At 41.8% G+C, this 20,314-nt stretch overlaps 1 protein-coding gene across 3 annotated transcripts in view; it reads left to right on the forward strand.

Moving 5' to 3' along the window:
• Positions 1-20,314, forward strand: part of LDLRAD3 (low density lipoprotein receptor class A domain containing 3) — a 115,492-nt gene that overhangs the window by 37,993 nt on the left and 57,185 nt on the right. For all 3 annotated transcript variants that reach the window (XM_031553511.2, XM_085224579.1, XM_085224581.1), the window contains exons 2-3: positions 1,405-1,551; positions 19,755-19,880. In XM_031553511.2, coding sequence (XP_031409371.1) covers positions 1,405-1,551; positions 19,755-19,880 — 273 coding nt within the window. The remainder of the gene's footprint in view (positions 1-1,404; positions 1,552-19,754; positions 19,881-20,314) is intronic.

Below are 20,314 nucleotides of genomic sequence, written 5' to 3' on the forward strand. Positions count from 1 at the left end.
TGTTTCCTTGCAGGGCTGGACAAGGATGTATCATTTCCATTGTTGTTTTAGGTGTGGAGACTCAGGCGTGAAGCAGAGTTGGGGGCGGCTCTCCTGGATGGCTGCTGGTAGCGGCACTTTCCTTAGGGATGGCAGCGTGGGCCTGGCACTGAGTTGTTCCCAGCGTGCAGCAAGAAGCTGCATCTTGCAAAACTGTTCTTCCTTGGTTGGAGGAGCATTGATGCAGGGAAATAAACTGAGGGTGAATGAAACGAGTAAAAAGCACAGACTAAATAGCCAGCTAAATCGCCTGGGCTTGCTTTTTGTGGGTTGTCACTTTCTTTCTTGAAGGTGCTACCATAGGGATGTTGCACATGGCTCTGGAGTCCAGCTGGTGGCTCAGGTTGCCACATCTGCCTCACAAGATTCAGTTTCAACTTTGTTTCTGAATCATCTTGTCTTCCAGCAGCTCAGGGCAAATTTCCATTAAGGTAACCACTTGGTGCTGGCAGACTCTTGAGCATCCCAGGAGAATCACACATTTGCCAGGAAAAAAAATTGAGAGGAAACTGTTTGGGGCAGAAATGGGTATAAAAATACTTCCCAAAGCAGTCCTGTCCTGCATCTTCTGAAACAATGATGTAAAACTTTGCAGTGTTATAAGGGCACAGTGACACCCCCATCTTAATGCAGGAAGGTTTTTTGTTGCTGGTTTTTAGGAGAATGTGAACTTGGAGCATAATGCCTCAGACGAGGCAGAAAGATGGGAAGAGAAACTTTTCTCTCATCCTCTGCCTCGTCTTGCAGCTTCCTACAGTGTGGTGGGTTGAGATTCCATTTATCTTGCTGCTCCTTTTTTGGGAGCATCAGTCCTCCAAGTCCAACCTGTGTTTTGGACCTGTGGTTGAATCTCTTTGTTTATTAAAATAATTGCCATTATCTGTCTTCCTTCCATGAAGTTTACTGCAATACCTGTGTTCTGAAAACAGTGCACAGATATAGAATGAAAAGTAGATGAAAATCGCTGGCTAGCGCTGTTACAACCTTAAAAGCAAATGTATAGATTGCCTTCTTACTGTTTTCTCAGTCTCCAATTTCCTCCTGCTAAAGCGTCTCCACACTTAGTAACTTAGTAACATTCTGTCTGCTTTCCTTGCATGGACAGGTGAGTGCCAGGGCAATAGGCTGACACCAAGCATCACTATGTTTAGAACTTGATTGAAAAGCTAGTGTGAATTAGTGCTACCTAGCTCCTAGCTGCAGTAAGAAAGAAAAATCTGCGAGCTAAATATCAGTCTGACAGAAGAATGAGTGTGTGGAGCTGAGTTCTTGTGGCCTTACCTATTGTGTTTAGACCTTATGAAGGAGAAGGTTTGTTTTTGTTTTTTTAATACCCTGTAAACTTGTTTTTTGTTGCTGTTGCAGATAGCCAGCTGCTGCCTGGGAACAATTTCACAAATGAATGCAACATACCTGGAAACTTCATGTGCAGCAACGGGCGCTGTATCCCAGGGGCCTGGCAGTGCGATGGGTTGCCAGATTGCTTCGATGACAGTGATGAGAAGGAATGCCGTAAGTGACCATTGCTATGACCTCGGTGTGCTTGTTACCACAAGGCTTGTCTGGTAGTGTTAGAGGTGTGTTCTGTAGTATATGCTACGTAAGTGATGAAGCCACTGCCAATTTCTTGATTTCTCTGTTGTTAAAGAATATAGGTCCCTTCCTATTATTTCACATCTTTAAGGTTCTTCAAATTGGCCAATTATAATTCAGTGCTTGGTAATTCTTAGCCCTTTGAAACTTAAACAGTAACTTTTTGGAAAAGAAACAATGAATTGGCTGATAATGTTTACATGTCTTAATCCTCCCAACAGCACTCCACTTCTAGGGAGCTTAGGAAGGCTGATCTCCTCCTTTGTGATGTCATGCTTTTGTTAGCATTAATTAAGTTTTAGTTAATGTTATCCAACCTTTAGTTAACAAGAAGCTTTCTAGGGCTACATAGTACCCAGGCAGCGATATTATGCTGTGGCAAAACGTCATGAGACCATGTTTAGGAGGGAACAAGGCCACAAACTTCACATCCTTCTGAAGTGTCTGAGAACTTTCTGATAACTGAGTGCTTTTTGCCCAGCAAATGTTTCTTTTTTATGTAAGTGCTTTATAGAGATTTTATTCATCTTAAACCTCATTATGAGAACCTTACCTTTCCCAGGACACTTCAAGGACATTACTAACCTTACTTGTGGAGTAGAATAAAGAATAAAAGAATATTTTCTTAAATTCATTGCTAAAAGTAACACGTTTTGTTAAATGTTTGTTTCTTTATGCCTCGTCTTTAATCCCAGTTTTCCATTCCTTTTAAGTAATGGGGGCTTTAATAACTGTGCTGTGGAAATCCATGTGCATAGTTCTGCTTTAAGCAAGTGAGCTTTTTTCCTACTTCTAAGGCCTTAAATGTATCAGTACAAAATACCTGATCCATTGTAGTCTTTATAAAAGCATCAAGCTTGTGTTGTAGCACTGAAGCCAACTTAATTTGGTGGTGGTGTTGTAAGGACTGATCAGTTGTGCTCATCTGTTTAAGCCTTGGTAGAATTGCTGTTGGTGGGAGCTTGGACAAGAATAAAAGATGTCCAAAGTTCAGTATGCATTTTCCAGTCAGATGTGTGGAAAAAAGGAGCTGTGTGACTTGCAGGTTCCTGGTTACCTAGCTCTTGAGTATGCAACTGGAATTTCTCTTGGAGTTTAGTCATGGCTTCTTAAAATTAGCTGAATTAAGTTACTTTTCTGTATTTACAAGGCACAAAGACAGAGTTTCTATGTCTTTTCTGAGAATGTTGCCATCCTCTGCCTTGCATGAATTTTGCTTCCACTTGTTAGACTAGAAAATTGTAACGAAGGCTTTCATTAATCTTATGGACAGGTGTTTTTTTTGTTTTTTGTTTTTTTAATGAAGTAATGAAGACTGGGCTGGACATTTGCTCATGAATCACGAACGGGAAGATGTGCTGCTTGACTGTATGAAACTTTCTTACCAAAACCAGTTGGATATAGTGAACTGCAAACAATAATGAGTACAGTAGCTGACAATGAAATATAAAAAGCTGCAAAGTGTCAGTTCATAAAAGTTATTCTTGTCATAACAGATTTGAAGACAACAGGGGAGCAAGGGAGTCATATCCTGTGCTGGCTTGCTGTTAACAGGTCAGATAAGCCAAAACAGAATGGAAATAGAGTTCGTTTGAATATCCAAACAAAAAATTAATATTCATGCAAACAAGGTTCTGTAACATGTCTACAGAGCTTCAGACTGCCTGTTTTGCATCTCCCTCCTTTTCATTTTTAGTAGACAACTTTTAACTCTCTGTGCTCCTAGTGGACCAACCATTGCATTTGCACTCCATGCAGGTGCACGAGGTGCATGCGTGTGTGTTTGTGTCAGTAATCACAAAGCTCACAAAAAGAAATGATTCTTGTGATCATGGTCCCCCTCTGGCAGGTGTGACAAAGGGATAAGAGCCCTCTCTGAAGGAGGGGGGGGGGGAATTATGCAGAAGGCTGGAAGAGCTTTGTGGTGTTAGTTGTTGGCTTATATCTAAGAGCATAAACTTGCTAATAGCTTAAGGGACAATTCACTTATTTATACAGGTGCCTCCTAATAATTTCCACAGAAACCACAGCTGATACGAAGAGCACAATAACACTGTTTGATAGAGCAATTTCTCAGCTACAAAACACTGTTTTTCAGCATAGTCCAGTGTAGTCGCTGCCACCATTAGCTGTGCATTTTTGCCAGCAGTGAAAAAGAGCCTGCATGCTGTGCTCATTAAAACCTGCACCAGTGGAGGTGACCCACTATCACAACTGCTGAACGCACCAGCCACTGTCTCTCTGTGTTCGTGTTCATTGTTTGGTCTGCATAAATGATCAGCAAGCGTCAATGAATGTCAGAAGTTGCCATTTTTTCTGCATGGAAGAATTCAGTGCCACACCTTTGCTTCATCTGCACTTTCATATCAGATGCCATTTTGTCAGTCTGCCCCTCTGCTGCCATCTGTCACACGGCAGCAAAATGTAATGGACTATTGGTGGGAAGGTTCAACCTCTACTGCCATACCACCAACAGCTGCCTTTGATGTCATAGGGCAGTGTAATGAAATAGGAAGCATTACTTTCAGAGCTGCCCTTGTATATTTGTTGATAAAGACATACAGTATATGCAAGTTAAAAAAAAAAAAAGTTTGTTTTGCTCTTTTGATTATTATATCTTTTGATTAATTTTGAAAATGGGCCCACTCTTCTGAGGTACTGTTATATCTGTCATCAGCTAGTCCTTTACATCAGAAAGTGATGAAAATTTAGTTTGGCTTACCAGTCCTGAAATGGTGGTAGAGTTTCTAGGTTGGATCCAAGGCATGGAAAGGCAACTCTAGCATTTTGTCTGGAAAGTGTGAAGGAGGAAGAAAAATCACTTTATTTGCTCCCTCCAGCTTGTGCCAATCTGTAAAGACAAGCTTGTGGATTAACTGAGGCTGTAAAGGACTTTGGATATCATTTGGTCTGCTCAAAGCAGGATGAGCTCAGATCAGGGTTGCTCAGGATCTTGTCTGGTCAAGTGTTGAGTACCTCTGAGAATGGATTGCTAACAGCCTCACTGGACACCTGCTCCAGTGTTTGAGTATCTGCTCTGCAATCACTTTCCAGTAATTGAAGCTGAACCAAAGAGCTTTTAAAGATGTGCAGTGTAATTAATGTATGGGTCTGCTCACCTTACTGTGTGGGAGAAAGGGATGTAGGAGCCCAGGAACTGATCCTCTTGGGTGCAGAAACAGCAGTGGAAAAGTAAGAGCAGCTGACGCTCCAGATGTGCATACATCACATCTGGTTGTGTCGCTGCACCAGCAGCACTGTTCTGGTGTCAGGTTCTGTAAGGGAGGGCAGCTGTGCTTGGATGTGTTGTTAGAGCATGACAAGGCTTGACGAGTGTGCGTGAGGTGTGTATGTATGTGTTTTTTATTTATTATTTTTGGCTAGGCTTTGTTACCTTCCACCTTTCAGAACAAGGCTCTGCTTACTAAAGCTTACCTTGCAGCAAAATCAGTGTCCTTTGTTTTCTGCTGTGATGTTGCTTCGCATTAGCTGAGCTGTTGAGAGCGGAGACAAAGCTGTATGAGTTCCTTCAGCAGTGTGAGATGGCTGAGTTCCCAGTGTGTTACTACCCTAAGCCGTGCTGTAAGCTGCTTTGTCTGCAATTCCTCATCGACTAACTAGTTCACATTTAAAGGCTTTCACCTTGCCTTAAAGTGTTTTGTGTGATTACTGAATTCAGATGGTGCTGCAGACTGGTGTCTCTATGAAGGCAACGTGCTCTATTTTGGCTTACCCACGGAGGAAGCTTCACACGTGTGCCATCAGGTGCAAAGTCTTTCCCTTTTGCGTTGCCTTATGGTTGAATATGGATGTCCAGTAATATCTGATGAGTTCTGTCGTTCTCTCTGTTACCCTTAAAAAATGGAAACGTGCAGCTCAGATGCTTTTTGTTTTCTGCTGCCCATGTGTAGAAAGCTATGAGGAGCCCACACGTGCTGCTCTGGCTGTGAGGAGGAAGTGAAATGCAAGAGCAGAATGATCTGCACGTTGCCCATTCATGTTTCCTCTTTGCTCTGTTCCCTTTTTCCTTTTTTCTGTCTTCTGCTTTGGAGGGCCATCTCTCTTAACCACATTACTTTGCTTGTGAGATTTTTCTTCATCTTCTGCATCTGCCAGAATTCATACCATCTGTTGCGTTCCTGGCTTCCTCTCTGCCCTGACCTGTGAGCGATTTAACACTTCCCATGCCAGCTGTCTGTATGCTGTTTGTCACACAGAAGGTTTCCTGTACTCTCGCCTTATGCCATGGTGATGCGGCAACAGAAAGATGTTATCTGAGCAGGAGGGTAGAGAAAAGGTGTAAGAGAGAGGGAAGAAGCTGATGCTGGGACTTCCATTGCTGCAGATGAGAAGTGATTTTCCTTGAAGAAGAGCATCTCCTTGACTTTTCTTCCAAACCACTAACTGAGCTTGGAAAGTAGTTAAATTGACCATTGCACTCAGTAGCGCAAGTAACTTGCTATCTTCAGTGCATCTCCCAAAATGGAAAACAGTTTTGTTGCTCATTCCCTCTGGCTCTGCTGATTCTCATCAGCTGGATTGCTAATCACCCTGTGAACTCAAGTATGGGTCATGCAGTTTGCTTTTGAACACTTGTGGGCTTTTAACTACTGCTACTACTGGTCTTTAGCTCTGTAGATGATTTATAATGGTAGTTGAGATTCCTCTTGAGAAGTGCAGAGCCTTTAGCAGTGTGACTTTCCTGTGGAGCCTACAGCTGTTGATTGCATAGCTCCTGGGTCCTGCTCTGGTTATACACTGGGTGTACCTGTATGTGGGGTGCGTGTTGCTTGCACCCAGCAGGATGGAAGCTGCGTGCTGTCAGCCACTCCACGTTCTCAGTCTGTTAGCAGGCGTAGGGTTAGGAAAATAACACAAAAGAGAAATATGCTAAGATATTTCAAAACATTTTGAGGTAAACAGATTATCTTTAATATTGACCTTTATACCTACCTGCTGACATATTGCATTAGGGCCAAGTCCTGAAAGATTCAATCCTGGAGGTTTAAGAGTACAATAATGTTCTTAGTTAAGCTCCTAATGTACTCTGTCATCTTCTTTTCCTTTTTTCTTTGTGCTTTTGTACATCTTCGTATTAGATTATTGCAGAAAGAACAATGTGAACACTGAAAATGGCTTTTGTCAGCTAATGAGCAACAGCAAGTGAAGAGATGGCATGTTGCTGCCTTTGTCAGCTAACGAGCAGCAGATGGTGCAGATTCAGAGCATGGCACATCATCCGTGCTAAGTGCCTGGCATGACAGCAGCCAGAATGAGATAGGTACCAAATACCCAGAAGTCTGGATTTTCCCTCATCACACTTCTGAGAGCCATTTTCTACAAGTCAAGACAGCACGTTCAGCTGCGTGCCAGTAGTGGCACACAGTGAATGCAGTGACTGGCTGTGTTAGTCCAGGGGCATAAGCTGTGGGCTAGAAAAAAATGTTTTGTGAGGATAGCCTTGGGGCAGTGTGTTCTTGTGGCAGGAGCTTAAGTATCTCATGTTTCTGCTGCCAGTCACTGCTGTTTCTCATTCAAACCAAATATAAAGGAAAAGCAGGTTTTTCACTCAGTCATAAAGGCAATGTATTGGAGAATGGCTGAGCAACCGGGCATCATTGGTGCGTGTAAGAAACGTGCTCCCAGCACGCTGCTCTGCATGGAATAGCAAGAGCTGGCTTCTGTAAGAAAATGTGGAGCTGCAGTAGTAAAAACCTTGTCTTATCACCGGCAGTTCAGCAGCAACAGATCTTGCTCTGATTGTCCTTCAGTCAGCTAGAGTCCTTATATGCAAGTCTCCTCCGTGGGGGAGGATTTCTTCTTTAAATGAAGTGCATCGTGAAAACAGTGAATTTTAACTAGCATTGCCCTGCAGGCATTGAAGCCACCTGCCAAGCAAGCTTCCGCTGCAGGTCGGCTTAGTTTCTCACCTGATTGCAGAACACCTGGCTCTTTAGACAGGTGCTTGCAGGAACCCTTTGCAGTCAGGATAGGTGGTTGCAGGTCTGGGTTGCACTTAGCACGGTGTGGTCAGCCAAGCTTCTGTGGAGCTCTACACCAGCAAGCTGACTTTCATAGCCCCGAAGGCTGCAACTCACATTAGGACAATCTGGGAAACCAATTCAGTCCGTGTGCCTTGTATATCTGGTAGGAACCTTTCTGGCTCTGCATCAGGGAGCTGGTGCTCTTAGGCACATCCTGAAGCCAGGGCCCTGGTGGCTTTCCACCTGTTGGTGACAAATAGGCCTGACAACTCCTAGATGTGGCAGGTTGCATGCTGTAGTACAAAAGTGGAAGACTAAGACAACTTGAATTTTTATCTTTAGTCCAATTCCTCTAAAAAAAAAAAGAAAAGTGAACTTGGGGGAAACTTTTTTTTTTATCAGTGTGTAGCAGGAGTGTTTTCTTGACCTATTTGCGTTTCTGTGGCTGTAGCCATGCTTCTGTTGTTCTTCTAAGTGCTTTTAAATCTCTGGCAGGCTAGCAGCATAATACTTGGGATAGCACTGCAGTTACTTGTTCACTGCTGATATACTGGCATACTAATCTTTTATTTCTTCTTTCTTTCTGTGTCTCTTAACCATGTTCTTTCTCATGTAGAATTTGAGTTGTGTATCCATATTATATATATAGTGAAAATGCCCTTTTTTTTTTTTTTTAACATTCCTTTATCTATATTCTCTGTCTTGGATATGTTTTCAGTTCCATGTTTTCCATCTAAATGCACGGAGCATTTGAGATAAATGTCTGACATCTTCTGCTGTTGTCAGGAGGTGGAGTGAAGGGGTGGGATGCATGGCACAGATAAACTTGCATAATTCATACGTGTTTGTATGTCTGCATGCTTGCACTTGTTCCTCACTGACCTTGTATTGGTGGGGAATTAGACTGGATTAGCAACGTCTTGTAGTTTAAATATACTGACCACTGTAACCTTTTTAAGTTTCCCCAAGGTTTCCTGTACATTTTTGTTCTGTCTCCAATTTAAAAACCACCTACGAGACGAATGTTTACTGCTCCCTCTGGTGTTCACTTCCAACAGGTTTTACTGCTCAGCGTGTTCAGGAGCGGAGTCTCTGCAGGAAGGTGTTTGTAACAAACAATTACACACAGTTGTGGGTGAGATATTAAAAAGTCTTTTTATAAAGATTTTAAATAAAACCCACGCTCCACAGTTAACAACCAGGCTTTCCTGGAGCATGTGCTGAATCTGTTCCCGTGCTCTAAAACCTTTTCAATTGGAAAACTGAAACTCTTGTAGAACAAAGGCAAGTTCATTCAGTTTTCATCTTCAAACTGGTACTTCGGTTATATGTTGATTGACTTAATTATATCCAGTTTCAACAAAAAAGTAGTAGTTTATCAGGAACTGTAGGTATTAAAAGCTTAATGATGTCAGAGTGGTGGAAGTTTTTTTTTTTTAAAAAAAAAAGAAAAAAGTGTACTGAACCTGATGAAGTTGCTCTGTCATTTGAGAAACCCTCTAGTGGGAGTCTGATGCAGTGGGGGCAGTAGGACAATGGAGAATCGAGTAGGGACTATGCCAGCATAAAACCCATGTTACATGTTTGGAAGCTTCAGGTGAGGACAGGTAGGCTCCTTGTCCTTCATTCTTTGCTGATGTAGGGTAGATTTCAGAAGATTTATTTATTTATTTGTTTGTTGCTGCTCATTGCTTAAAAAAAATGGTTTGTGGGGTTTGCCCTTGAGATTAGGAGCATTCTTCAGCTCTGTTCTACAGGAAGATTACAAACTGGAATTATGTTAAGGCACATTATGTATTTATGTTTTTTTCCTGCATAAATCACAAAATGAAAGAGGGGAGAGATGGATCGAATCTACTAATAAATTACTCTTGACCCAAATCTTTCTGATGACAGTCTGAATTCAGATGTTTATCTTCACCTCTCCTTGGACTTTGCTGTGAATTCATGACTTTACATTGCTAAGAATAAGTAACTAGATTTACTAGCTGCTTTAAAAGACAGAGAGGAGAGGTCTTGTAGAGACAGCATGTTCTGCGATCTCTGTAAGCTATTTAATGACTGCTTATTACCATAGTACAATTATTACAGCTGCAGTTGTTTTGCTTGGGTTTAGCCACTCAGCAGAGTCAGTCTGATGAATGGCTTTCATGTACAGGAACAAAGGGCACAGAATAACTCTGGCTGCTATCCTTTTAAATACCAGGCTTTAGGGCTCAACAGTCAGAGCTCAGTGCTCTGAAGAGTGGGATGCAGCCTTTTGTTAATAAGAAATGTTTCCCCAACTTGGAAATAACATCAGTAAGCTCTAGGGATTGTCTGAACCAGCTGAAATCTCCTAGAAATACAGCAGCAGATCCAGACTCACAAGTAGTACTAAACCTACCCATCTGTAAAGATTATTGCCTTTACATTGTTTAATATATCATAGAATCATACAATCTTTTGGGTTAAAAGGGACCTTCAAAGGTCATCTAGTCCAACTCCCCTGCAATGAACCTATGCTATTTCAGGTGCTCACAGCCCCATCCATCTTGACTTTGTATGTCTCCAAGGACAAGGCTTCCACTGCATCTCTGGGTGACATGTGCCAGTGCCCTCACCAACCCTATTTTAAAGAGCTTCTTCCTTATGTTCAATCTAAATCTTCCCACTTTTAGTTTGAAACCATTTCCCCTTGTCCTGTCACAGCAGAACCTGCTAAAGTCTGTCTACTTCTTTCTTATAGCCCCCCTTTAGATACAGAAAATCAGCTCACCTCAGAGCCTTCTCTTCTCCAGCCTTTCTTATCCTTCTTTGTGTTTCTTGCCAAGTCCAGTTCCAGTTGGGCCTTGGTCTTCCCGATGCCATTCCTACAGAGTCTGGCAGCATCTCCATATTCCTCCCAGGTTTTCTGTTCCTGCTTCCACTGCCTGTACACTTTCTTGCTCTCCAATTTGACCAGCAGGTCTCAGTTCAGCTATGCTGGTCTCATGTCTTCCTTTCATGACTTACTATGCCTGGGGATAAAGAGTTCTCGTGCCCTAAGGAAAGCTTCCTTACAAGTCTGCTATCTCTGCTCTGCTCCCTTGCTGTAAAGAAGTGTTTTATCAAAGTTTATCACATTTTATAAAAGATAGATAAATAATCGATACTTACAAGTGAGTGATTTAGTAACCTGCCACTTACAAAAGTGGAACATCAGCATGACAATTACTTTGCCGCTTGAGGATTTTATCTTAAGATTCTAACACAAACAGTACTAGAGCTGAGCTTATGCTCTTTAGTTCTAACCTCTATCTCCTGCTTCGGGAAGAGTGGAGTGGCTGTGTCATGGCTCATGGTACTAACCAGAGGCTGAGGTGGCTGTGACCTTCAGGCATCGTCTGTGTGCAGTGTGGAGATGATGACAAGCCTCTGCTGTAGATAAATGAGTCCAGAGGCAGCTGAAAGGTTGATCTATGTTTGTGAGGTAGCAAGCAAATGTGCTCTGCAGTCCCTCGGTGAGTGTGAAGGTAGATGACATAAGAAACGAAAGCATGAAGATAATTATAAAAGCCATGTATTAAAATAAGTAATATGACTACAGAAACATCACGACTTCAGAACTCTGTGTTCCTGTTAAAAGCTTTGGGAAATTGTGGAAGTATTAAGCTATCTTTTTCTTTTTTTCCTTCTCCCTTCCAGAGTATGATCTGGGAATTTAACTTTCCATATAAGCAGGACTAACAGTACCATTGTGGTCTCCTACCTTACATTACACCTCAGTCTAGTGCATTCCAAATGCCTGTGGGGAATGCACGATTCTGTAATGAAATCTGTAAATAGGTAATTCTTTTCTTGACTACTTTTTTATTTTTAATGGAAAAACATGGAATGAGAAAATCTAGCAACAGAGCCAGAACAAAGGGAAGGAGAAATGTTCTACCAGAGCTTGCAAACTGTAAGGCTCATACCAATAAAAATCTGCAGTCAAAGTAGATTTTGTGTATTTATGTTAATGCAGTGTTGCTGTGTACTAAGTTTCCAGGCTGCCAGATGTTGTACGCACAGCAATCTTACAAAGTTGTATGAAAACAATCTTCAGTGGCCCAGTTTTTATTTACAAACCATTAATTTGTGTAAAAGGCTAATGAAATTACCAAATCTTTTTTTTTCTGTAACAACTAGAATTTATAGCAGAAAATTAGGAATTCCTCTATAAAAGTATGCATTCACTTAAAAGACCTCTGTCTTGAGGTTACTGAGTGCTTTTAAGTATCCTTGTTTTTCTCATTGCTTCCTTTTTCTCCTGGTTATCCTAGCATATTCACTGCTTGATGCTTCAGCACGCCACCTACAAATAACAGTCAAATACACCTCCAGACTTCTACGAACCTGGGAAAAACTCCTGAAATTCCAGGAAGGAAAGCCAAGCTCCTATGCAAACTTAACTTCAAAGGCTAATCACAAGTTCTGCTGCATCTTTGCCTGCAACTATATGATGTTGCCACTGCTTAGCTTCCACTGTGTTGTTTAGCGCATAGGCTTAGAAACTGAGATGCTTTTGTTAAACATGCAGTAATTCTTGTTCTATCACAGCACAACAGAATGGCCAGGGTTGGAAGGGACTTCAAGGATCATGAATCTCCAACCCCCTGCCACATGCAGGGCCACCAACCTTCCCATTTAATACTAGACCAGGCTGCCCAGAGCCCCATCCAATCTGGCTTTGAACACCTCCAGGAAAGGGGCATCCGCAGCCCTTCTGGGCAGCCTGTTCCAGCACCTCACCACTCTCGTAGTAAAGAATTTCCCCCTGACATCCAACCTAAATCTTCCCTTCCTCAACTTAAAACCATTTCTCCTTGTCCTGCAGTTATCAACCCTTTCAAAGAGCCTCCTGTTTGTAGGCTCCCTTTAGGTATTGCAAGGCTGCAATGAGGTCACCCCGCAGCCTTCTTTATCAAGGGTCTTTGAGCTGGAAGGACTCTTGGGAATCAAGTGCTCTCAAGAGGTCGGAGCCACAGTGCTGGATGCAGTCCTTTCCTGGATCTGCTCAGCCACAGCTGTCTGTTGCACAGCAGTAGTGCTCTGAAGGCCTATGAGGCCCTTTGTGGTTACTGCTTGCCTCTGTGTTTTCCTGGGTTGTCCATCTTCCAGCAGCAGAGTTTGTAATAGCAAAGTCTGACTTGTGAGATGTTAGCAAATCTCTGAAAGCCGAAACCAAACCTTGATCTCCCAACCTGCGATATGTTCTCAATGTAATATTGACTGTGCCATAAAATTGTTCCTGTTCTGCAGATGTTAATTTTCACTCGAGCAAAACATTCTTTGTGGAGCTACTTGTAGGTAATATAACCCCAAGAATCCAGCCTGTATCGCAGGACTCATGAGAGGTGAAGCAGAGTTAGGAAGTTGCTGCTGAAGTCTCTCACCAGCTACCTTCTAGTGTACTTCCACTGACACAACTAGTAAGCAATTGAATGTTGAGGTTTTCCTGGCACTCATGCAGAGTAAGGGGGGTAGGTACAGAGACGTTATATTTCAGCTTGGAGTTAATGTGTAGAAACTGAGCTGGGAAGGGAGAGTCATCCATCTATGGTGAATGGTGTTTTAGTTGCTGTTTGCACATGCTGCTCTCAGGGTTATAAAAAAAAAGCCTGGAATGCCAGTTGGCCAGCAGAACGACTGGAAGATCAGCTCTAGTAAAGTTTGTATCAAGTTTCTTAGAGAGGTGACAAACATCAGAATTTTTAAACAGAACTTTAACAGAACATTAAACAGTGCATGAAATGAGCATCTGCATTAATTGAGAAGATGCTGTAAACCAGCTGCTAATCTTTTCGTCACTTACTCAAATGGCTCACAGATTTGGACTATCAACCTAGACTTGACTCTTGTTTTCACTCATGATTAAGCAACCAAATACTTAGAGTAGCTGTCATACAGTTTATAATGAAGTGACCATGGTGAAGTTCTCATTTTAAGCTCAATTACAGAAATTTACACATGAGTAAAGACAAGTGCAATATCGCTAACATTTGATGGGTTTTTATACGAGGAGATCAAGAGGGTTTGTGGTGCTAATTACTTAATCCTATTGACAGTCCCCTCTAGGTAGATGTCAGTAGGTAGTCCGATTGGAGAGCCTGGAACTGGGACAGGTTGAACCGATGGATGCAGTCAAGTGGTAGCATGCAGTGCAGATCGGGTAGCTGTTTACAGAGGGAGTGAGGGACTGAAAGACTGAAATCCTTGGCACACCAATGCCCTCATCAGGAGGGTTCCCCTGCTGCTGGAGTCCCTTAGTTCTTTCTGTCCTGCTTATTTGAATCCTGAGTAATAAGTTTGGAGATGTCCTGAACTTAGTCAGTGTAACAACTGACCTAGAATTTGTGCTTTGAATGAAATTATTGTTCATTTTGCTTTTCTCTAACAAGTAGTGACCTCTAAAATACTTCTTTTAGCAAGAAATCACTTTGCTGAATGGATAGAGATCAAGGTTTTTGCCTACACTTTCTTCTAGTGTCTCATCTACTTTCTGACAATTTTGTAGATGGTTATTTAGACTTCTAGACCACTGAAGATTACTTTCAGGAAAGATAACTTTAGTCTTTGACAAAAGTTAAGGCTATTGTCTCCACAGTATCTACCTCTGAAGTGTCTTCTCTTCCTGCGTAAAAACTCATGAAGTTAGATGCTTTTGTCTTCAACTGGAGAACTGGCATAGCAGACTATTGTGTGAAAACAAAAGGCTAGCCCATAACTGAAGAAGTTTTGTTGTAACCTTCTAGTCACGTTTAAAGATCTTCTAGTGAAGTCAGGCATGTCAGAATTGCTTTTGTAAAAGGATATTCATATATACAGTATGTGATTTTATATAGTATATGCTAAATCTGTTTTTTTCCCCTACTGTCCATCTTATTGCTGAGAAATAATAAAACAGATTACAACTTTTGCAAAATACTTCTGTTTCACACTTTATGCCCTAAAGATAGTAAAATGTTTTTCTATTAATACTGTAGAGCTGTGCCTGCAAACTGTTAAATCTGTGGAAAGTACAGCTGGTCCTGAGTGGAAGTTAATAATTTTTTTTTAAGATCCTTAGAGGAAGGGAGTGAGAGGATTGATTTCTGCATAGCATAAGGAGTGAGTTCACATACTTGCGTACATAACTGCCAAAACAGTTATCTTGAACTTAAGCAAATAATTACTGTAGCCAACAGTTCTCTGTGAGCATCTTAGCCCTGTTATTTTGGTCTGAATTCCAAGTGAAGAGGAGAGCTTTGTAGTGAAGATCAGAGTTCCTGTATTTAGAAAAGCCAGAGGAGGTTTATCCGTGTGTGGCCATTCACTGCCACCTTTTTGCCTAAATACTGTGGGAATTCCATTTTTTCAGTGTAAATACAGTTTCATAATAATGTTTCACTCTTGCATTTGAGGCGTATTAAAAAGAGCGTGGCCAGCAGATTGAGGGAGGTGATCTTCCTTCTCTTCTCTGCCCTAATGAGGCCACATCTAGAATACTGTATCTAGTTCTGGGCTCTCCAATTCAAAAAAGACAGGGATCGCCTAGAAGTAGTCCAGCAGAGGGCCACAAAGGTGATAAAGGTCCTGGAGCATCTCCCATATGAAGACAGGCTTAGTAACTTGGATCTGTTCAGGCTGGGGAAAAGAAGACTGAGAAGAGATCTGATTAATGGTTATAAATATCTAAGGGGAGGTGGGAGACAAATGGATGAGGCCAGACTCTTCTTGTTGGTATGTAGCAATAGAACAAGGAACAGTGGCCTAAAACTTGAACATACATAACATGTGGAAGAACTTCCTTATGGATGTTGGAGCCCTGGAACAGGTTGCCCAGAGAAGTTGTGAGATATTCAAGACCCATCTGGATGCCGATCTGTTGTAGGGTGCCTGCTTTAGCTTAGCGGGGAGGTTGGATTCGATGACCTCTGGAAGTCCCTTCCAACTACTGATGTTCTGAGATTTCTTCTGCCATGACTAGGTAACAGGTGAGGAGCAGGAATGCAACAAATCTACACTTTTCCACCACAGGTTTGCAAATTGGTTGAACGTCCTTTAGGGTGTTTTAGTACTTGCTATATTTCTGCAACTGATGTACTATCTGAATCCAGACTGGATCTGCTATTTGAGTAACATTTCTGTAGACACAGTTTGGTAAGTTGCTGTGTGATTTCTTGTCGTTTTCTGAGTGTGGCCTTTAGTCCTTTCCCCTTCCACCCAGTGCATGGTCTCTCCATTGCTTAGGTTATGGAGTCCTGGGCTTAGGAGGATTTGCCAGTTCCTTTAAAAATAACCAGCTTTTCCCTTCCCTTTCCCTTGGCGGATTGTACTAGCAAGGCTAAATGAGGTCAGATGATCCACAGGCGTTTGTTTCCTTTTTCACTACTCTTCAGCCATCTCCTGATATCCAAGCAATTTTTTATTATCCTGAGCCCCATTTCAGCCAAATGTGACAGAACGATATAGATTGCAAAGATAATGATGTCCTTGAGAGCTTCTCAAGACTGAAGTTACTGAAGAAGCCAAATAGGCAACTTCTTTTAAATAAATGGGAGACTTTTCACGTACAGATCCACCTGAAAAATTCAGGCCTGTGCAACAGAAGACACAGTGATGCACAAAAAAGAGGAAAGCCTTTTTCATAGCAGTCATGTAACAGGAGTAGGAGCTACAGAAGTGTTGTGAATAGCGCAGCAAATGGCTTGAATCTGCCACAGGCGTCATGAACCTGGTAGGTGTATCTGTTACTTGTGAGAGGGCCGAGGACCTGAAGAAAATGGATAGTCTCATGACATTAAGGGTATTTCCAGAGATCACTGCAGAATGGGAAGGTGCATGTTTGCTCAGGAAGAAATGACTGTGTTTTCCATAGGAACTTTGTGAGAAATGATCAAACAGCATTTGCCTGAACACCTCAGGAAAACTTTGCCAAGGGACAGCAGAGATATCAAATTGGAAATAGACAAGAAATTCTGTAGTGATGGTCTCAAGAATTGGACTAATGTGTCTCCGATTAAGCTATTATTAATTCCTCATTTTACTTCTGTGTTTATTCACAGCATATGAAAATTTTTGTATTTGAAATTGAACTTAGAAAATAGAGTTCTATTTGAGAGCAAGGTTTGTGCCAACTAAACTGCTAGCTATGTGGATAGTGAGTCACTGTAAGATTTGAAACATTCCTTTATCTTTTCAGGGTATCCACTGTGAATGTGAATTTGGGTTGGGATTGGTTGGTCCCTGTATTATTATGCTTGTTGCAAGTATGCAGAACTGCATTTGGGTTTTGTTTGCTGTTATTTCCTTCCTTCAAGAGTAAATAAATACACATTTTTTTAAAAGAGATGTACAAATCCTGTTCCTTGTCTACTGTTCCAAGAGGAGGAGGAGATATGAAAAGGTCTAAGAGGAAAATTTTCAACTAAACTATGTGTAGTTGTCCAAGCACTACTTGTATTAAATCATGTCCCTAATGGTCTCTCCCTCTTTTTGATGGGGTATCAGGATGTTTTGGATAAACTAAGGAAAGCGTTTTCCAGAATTTGACTTTTTTTTTTTGTGGTGAGTCTAGCTCCTTTCTCTTCTAGATGTCAGCATTAAATACTGCTTATGATTGGACGGTGGTAGCTCAGGTGCTTTGGGCCCTCTTGTCTTATGGACAAGGACTCAGCTGCAGGACTCAGTGGCCGAGCAGCGTGTTGATCATTCCTGAAACTGGGCTGCTGCCATGTTTGCCACCACTTGGAGCTGTGATTGGAAAAGTTCAGGGATTTGTGCCATTCGAAGTGCCAAAAGCTCCAGTTTTGCAATTTGTAGTCCAAAGTCTCTCTGGGAAGAGTAAGGCTGTGCTGAGAGGTTATTCATATTAGAAATTTTAGAAGGAAATAATTCTGAAGCCTTAATCTGAGTAGATTTTCAGCGATGATAAAGGGTAGTTGAACAGTTGGCCAGAAACTTTATAGTCTCCAAATTCAGACTCCAAATCACAGGAGCCATAGAACATTCTGAATTGGAAGGGATCCATGAGGGTCATTGAGTCTAACTCCTGGCTCCACCCAGGACCACCTAAAATTCAAACTCTGAGAGCCTTGTCCGAAGTCTTCTTGAAGTCCAGCAGCCTGGGGCCTTGACCACTGCCCTGGGGAGCCTGTTCCAGCCTCTGGTGAAGAACCTTTCCCTAACCCCCAACCTGACTCTTCTTGACATAGCTCCATGCTGTTCCCTGGGGCCCTGTCACTGTCACCAGAGAGCAGAGCTCTGCCATTGACTTCTGCGAGGAGCTGCAACCGCCATGAGGCTTCTCCTCAGGTCCTCTCTAGGTTGAACAGACTCTGGGAAATATTAAGAATTGGGCATCTCTTTGTGTCTAAGTGTTATGGCCACACTTTCTCAATTTGGCTGGCTGGCGTGTCAAATGCTAATATGGACTTCTTGCTTTGGTGACAGTTGTGGAATTTGTTCTTGAAGCATTTGTTTTGGGGTTTTTGTTTAAAGACTTGGGGTATGGCACTGCCTCAGACCTTGTGCTTACTTAATTATTTAGCTGAAATCAGTCTGCATCAAAACTCCAGCACAGAAGTTTCTCTTTGAAGTTCTGTTAAGAATTAAGGGTCTCAGGTGTCTTGGCTGTGGGTTTTGCATTGCCAGTGTTGTTGAGCACAGAAGCTATTTCAGGGCAATTTATCAACTTGTTTTTCTACAAAGTAATGGTTCACCTTTTCTTTCCAAGTGAACCTTGGATTCTCTTCAGAAAATGTGGTAGGTGAATACATCAGTGATACATCCTACTTCCTACTTAACTGAAAACTACTGGTATAATAAAAATAAATAAGTTAAAAAATGCGGGAGAGGAACTTGAGGGAATTTACTTTGGAAGGATACTAAATCAAGTGTGAGTTACTATTGCTGTGGTTTAAGGCTGTCCCTTTCACATTAGTGCTCATGCTTCTTGTCCTCATTTGGTATGTGTATATATATATATATTTTTTTTTTTTTAAATTTTTTTTCCCCCCTGTGTTTTTTCTGTTGTCCCTGACTTTGTCCTGGCCTCATAAAACTGCCCATTTTGGTGTATTAACCCATATGGCTACATAGAAAGACTGCCTACTACTGTGATATCCAGATCTATCAACATCTCAAAACCCAGGAATTGCAAACACATCTTGTGTGTTTGGTGTAGAAGTAGGGAGAGAGAAGGAGAGTCCACTCAAAAGTCCTTCAGTAAGCTGGCTTCTTTTCTGTTGTTCTCCTGTAAGTGGTCCACAGATGGCATTATGGCGTGTTGGCAATGTTCCATGCTCACCTCCCTGCAGTCAGCCAGGCTTCCGTTTTCAGGGGACTTTCTAGTCCATGATGCATTGCAGAAAATGAAGTCATGCTAATCTGTGGAAAAAAAAAAGGAACAAACAAGCAAACAGATAAATCAATTCTGGGCTGATGATAGCACAAGACTGAATTGGCGCTTGCCTTGAGCAATGTAGTGGAAGCATCTGCATTACTCTAGCTGAGGGCAGCATTCTCTTCTCCCTGCCATAAGAGTTGCTGTGCAGTGAAGTAAAAAAAATATGAAGTACTTGGGATCAAATGAGATTCTGTAATCGCTTCTTAACCATATTTTGATGTTATTGTTAGTATTTAGTGTTATGAATGGCTATGCAAGTGCTATGAAATAGATGCGGTTTATGTCCTGGAGAGCTTTATAATGAAAGCTGTATGATGGAGAGTTGTACAGTAAGAGATGCAATTCATGTTCCTTTTGCACCTAGTTCCACATAAATTGTGCTAACTAGAGGAACTGTTAGTTATAGCATTTTTTTTTTCCTGAATTTGACTTTTGCCACTTTAAAAATGCTTTAATTAAGATCTCTTATGTTTCCTATTATTCTCATGTAGACACTAACTCACTTCATATCTCTTTATTCCCCTTTTCCTTCTCCAGGTGTTTCCTGATTCCTTGTAAACCTATCTTTGCCCGCTTTGGTCTCCAGTTCCCAAATTCTCCAAACCTGCTGCCGTGTTCACTATCCCTATCCACCTTGTATTCTTCGCTTACAGGCTTCCCAGAGCAACCTCTGCTGTTACTAAAGTGTCTTTAACCTTTGTAAGACGTTTCCCTAATGTTTGTAATCTTCTGTGCATTTCTTCTCTCAGCAAAAGCCAAGTCCAAGTGTGGTGCCACCTTCTTCCCCTGTGCCAGTGGAATCCACTGCATCATTGGCCGCTTCAGATGCAACGGCTTTGAGGACTGTCCTGATGGCAGCGATGAGGAAAACTGCAGTAAGTATCAGTCTACTTCCCAGTTAATTTGTTTTTTTTTCAGCTAATCATAGATAGAAACACTAGTCAGCTTTAGTTTGAGTTGGATAACCTCAATGATCTTGTGCCTTTTTTTTTTTCTCTCACAGAATCTCTCAGTAGCATAAACATTGATAGTGTTAATAACAGTCAAATCTGCCTCAATAGGAAATGTAAACTTTAGTACTCCTCTCAGAAGAGTCTCTTCAGCCTTAATGTTGTCAGATGCAGGCACTACCTCCTCTGACATGTTTCAGGGCGTATTTTCTTGGTTGTTGGTTCAGAATCTCAGGTGAGAGTTCTGCAGAAGAACGATCGTCTTTGCAACAAGCAGTTCAAGAGTGGTGGAAGAGTGATATCCAACTTCTTTGCAAACCACTGCATTTCAAAATGGCGGGATAGCCTGACTAAGGCAG

Source organism: Meleagris gallopavo, chromosome 5 (assembly GCF_905368555.1).
Source record: "Meleagris gallopavo chromosome 5, MGAL_WU_HG_1.1, whole genome shotgun sequence".
Lineage (NCBI taxonomy): Eukaryota > Metazoa > Chordata > Aves > Galliformes > Phasianidae > Meleagris > Meleagris gallopavo.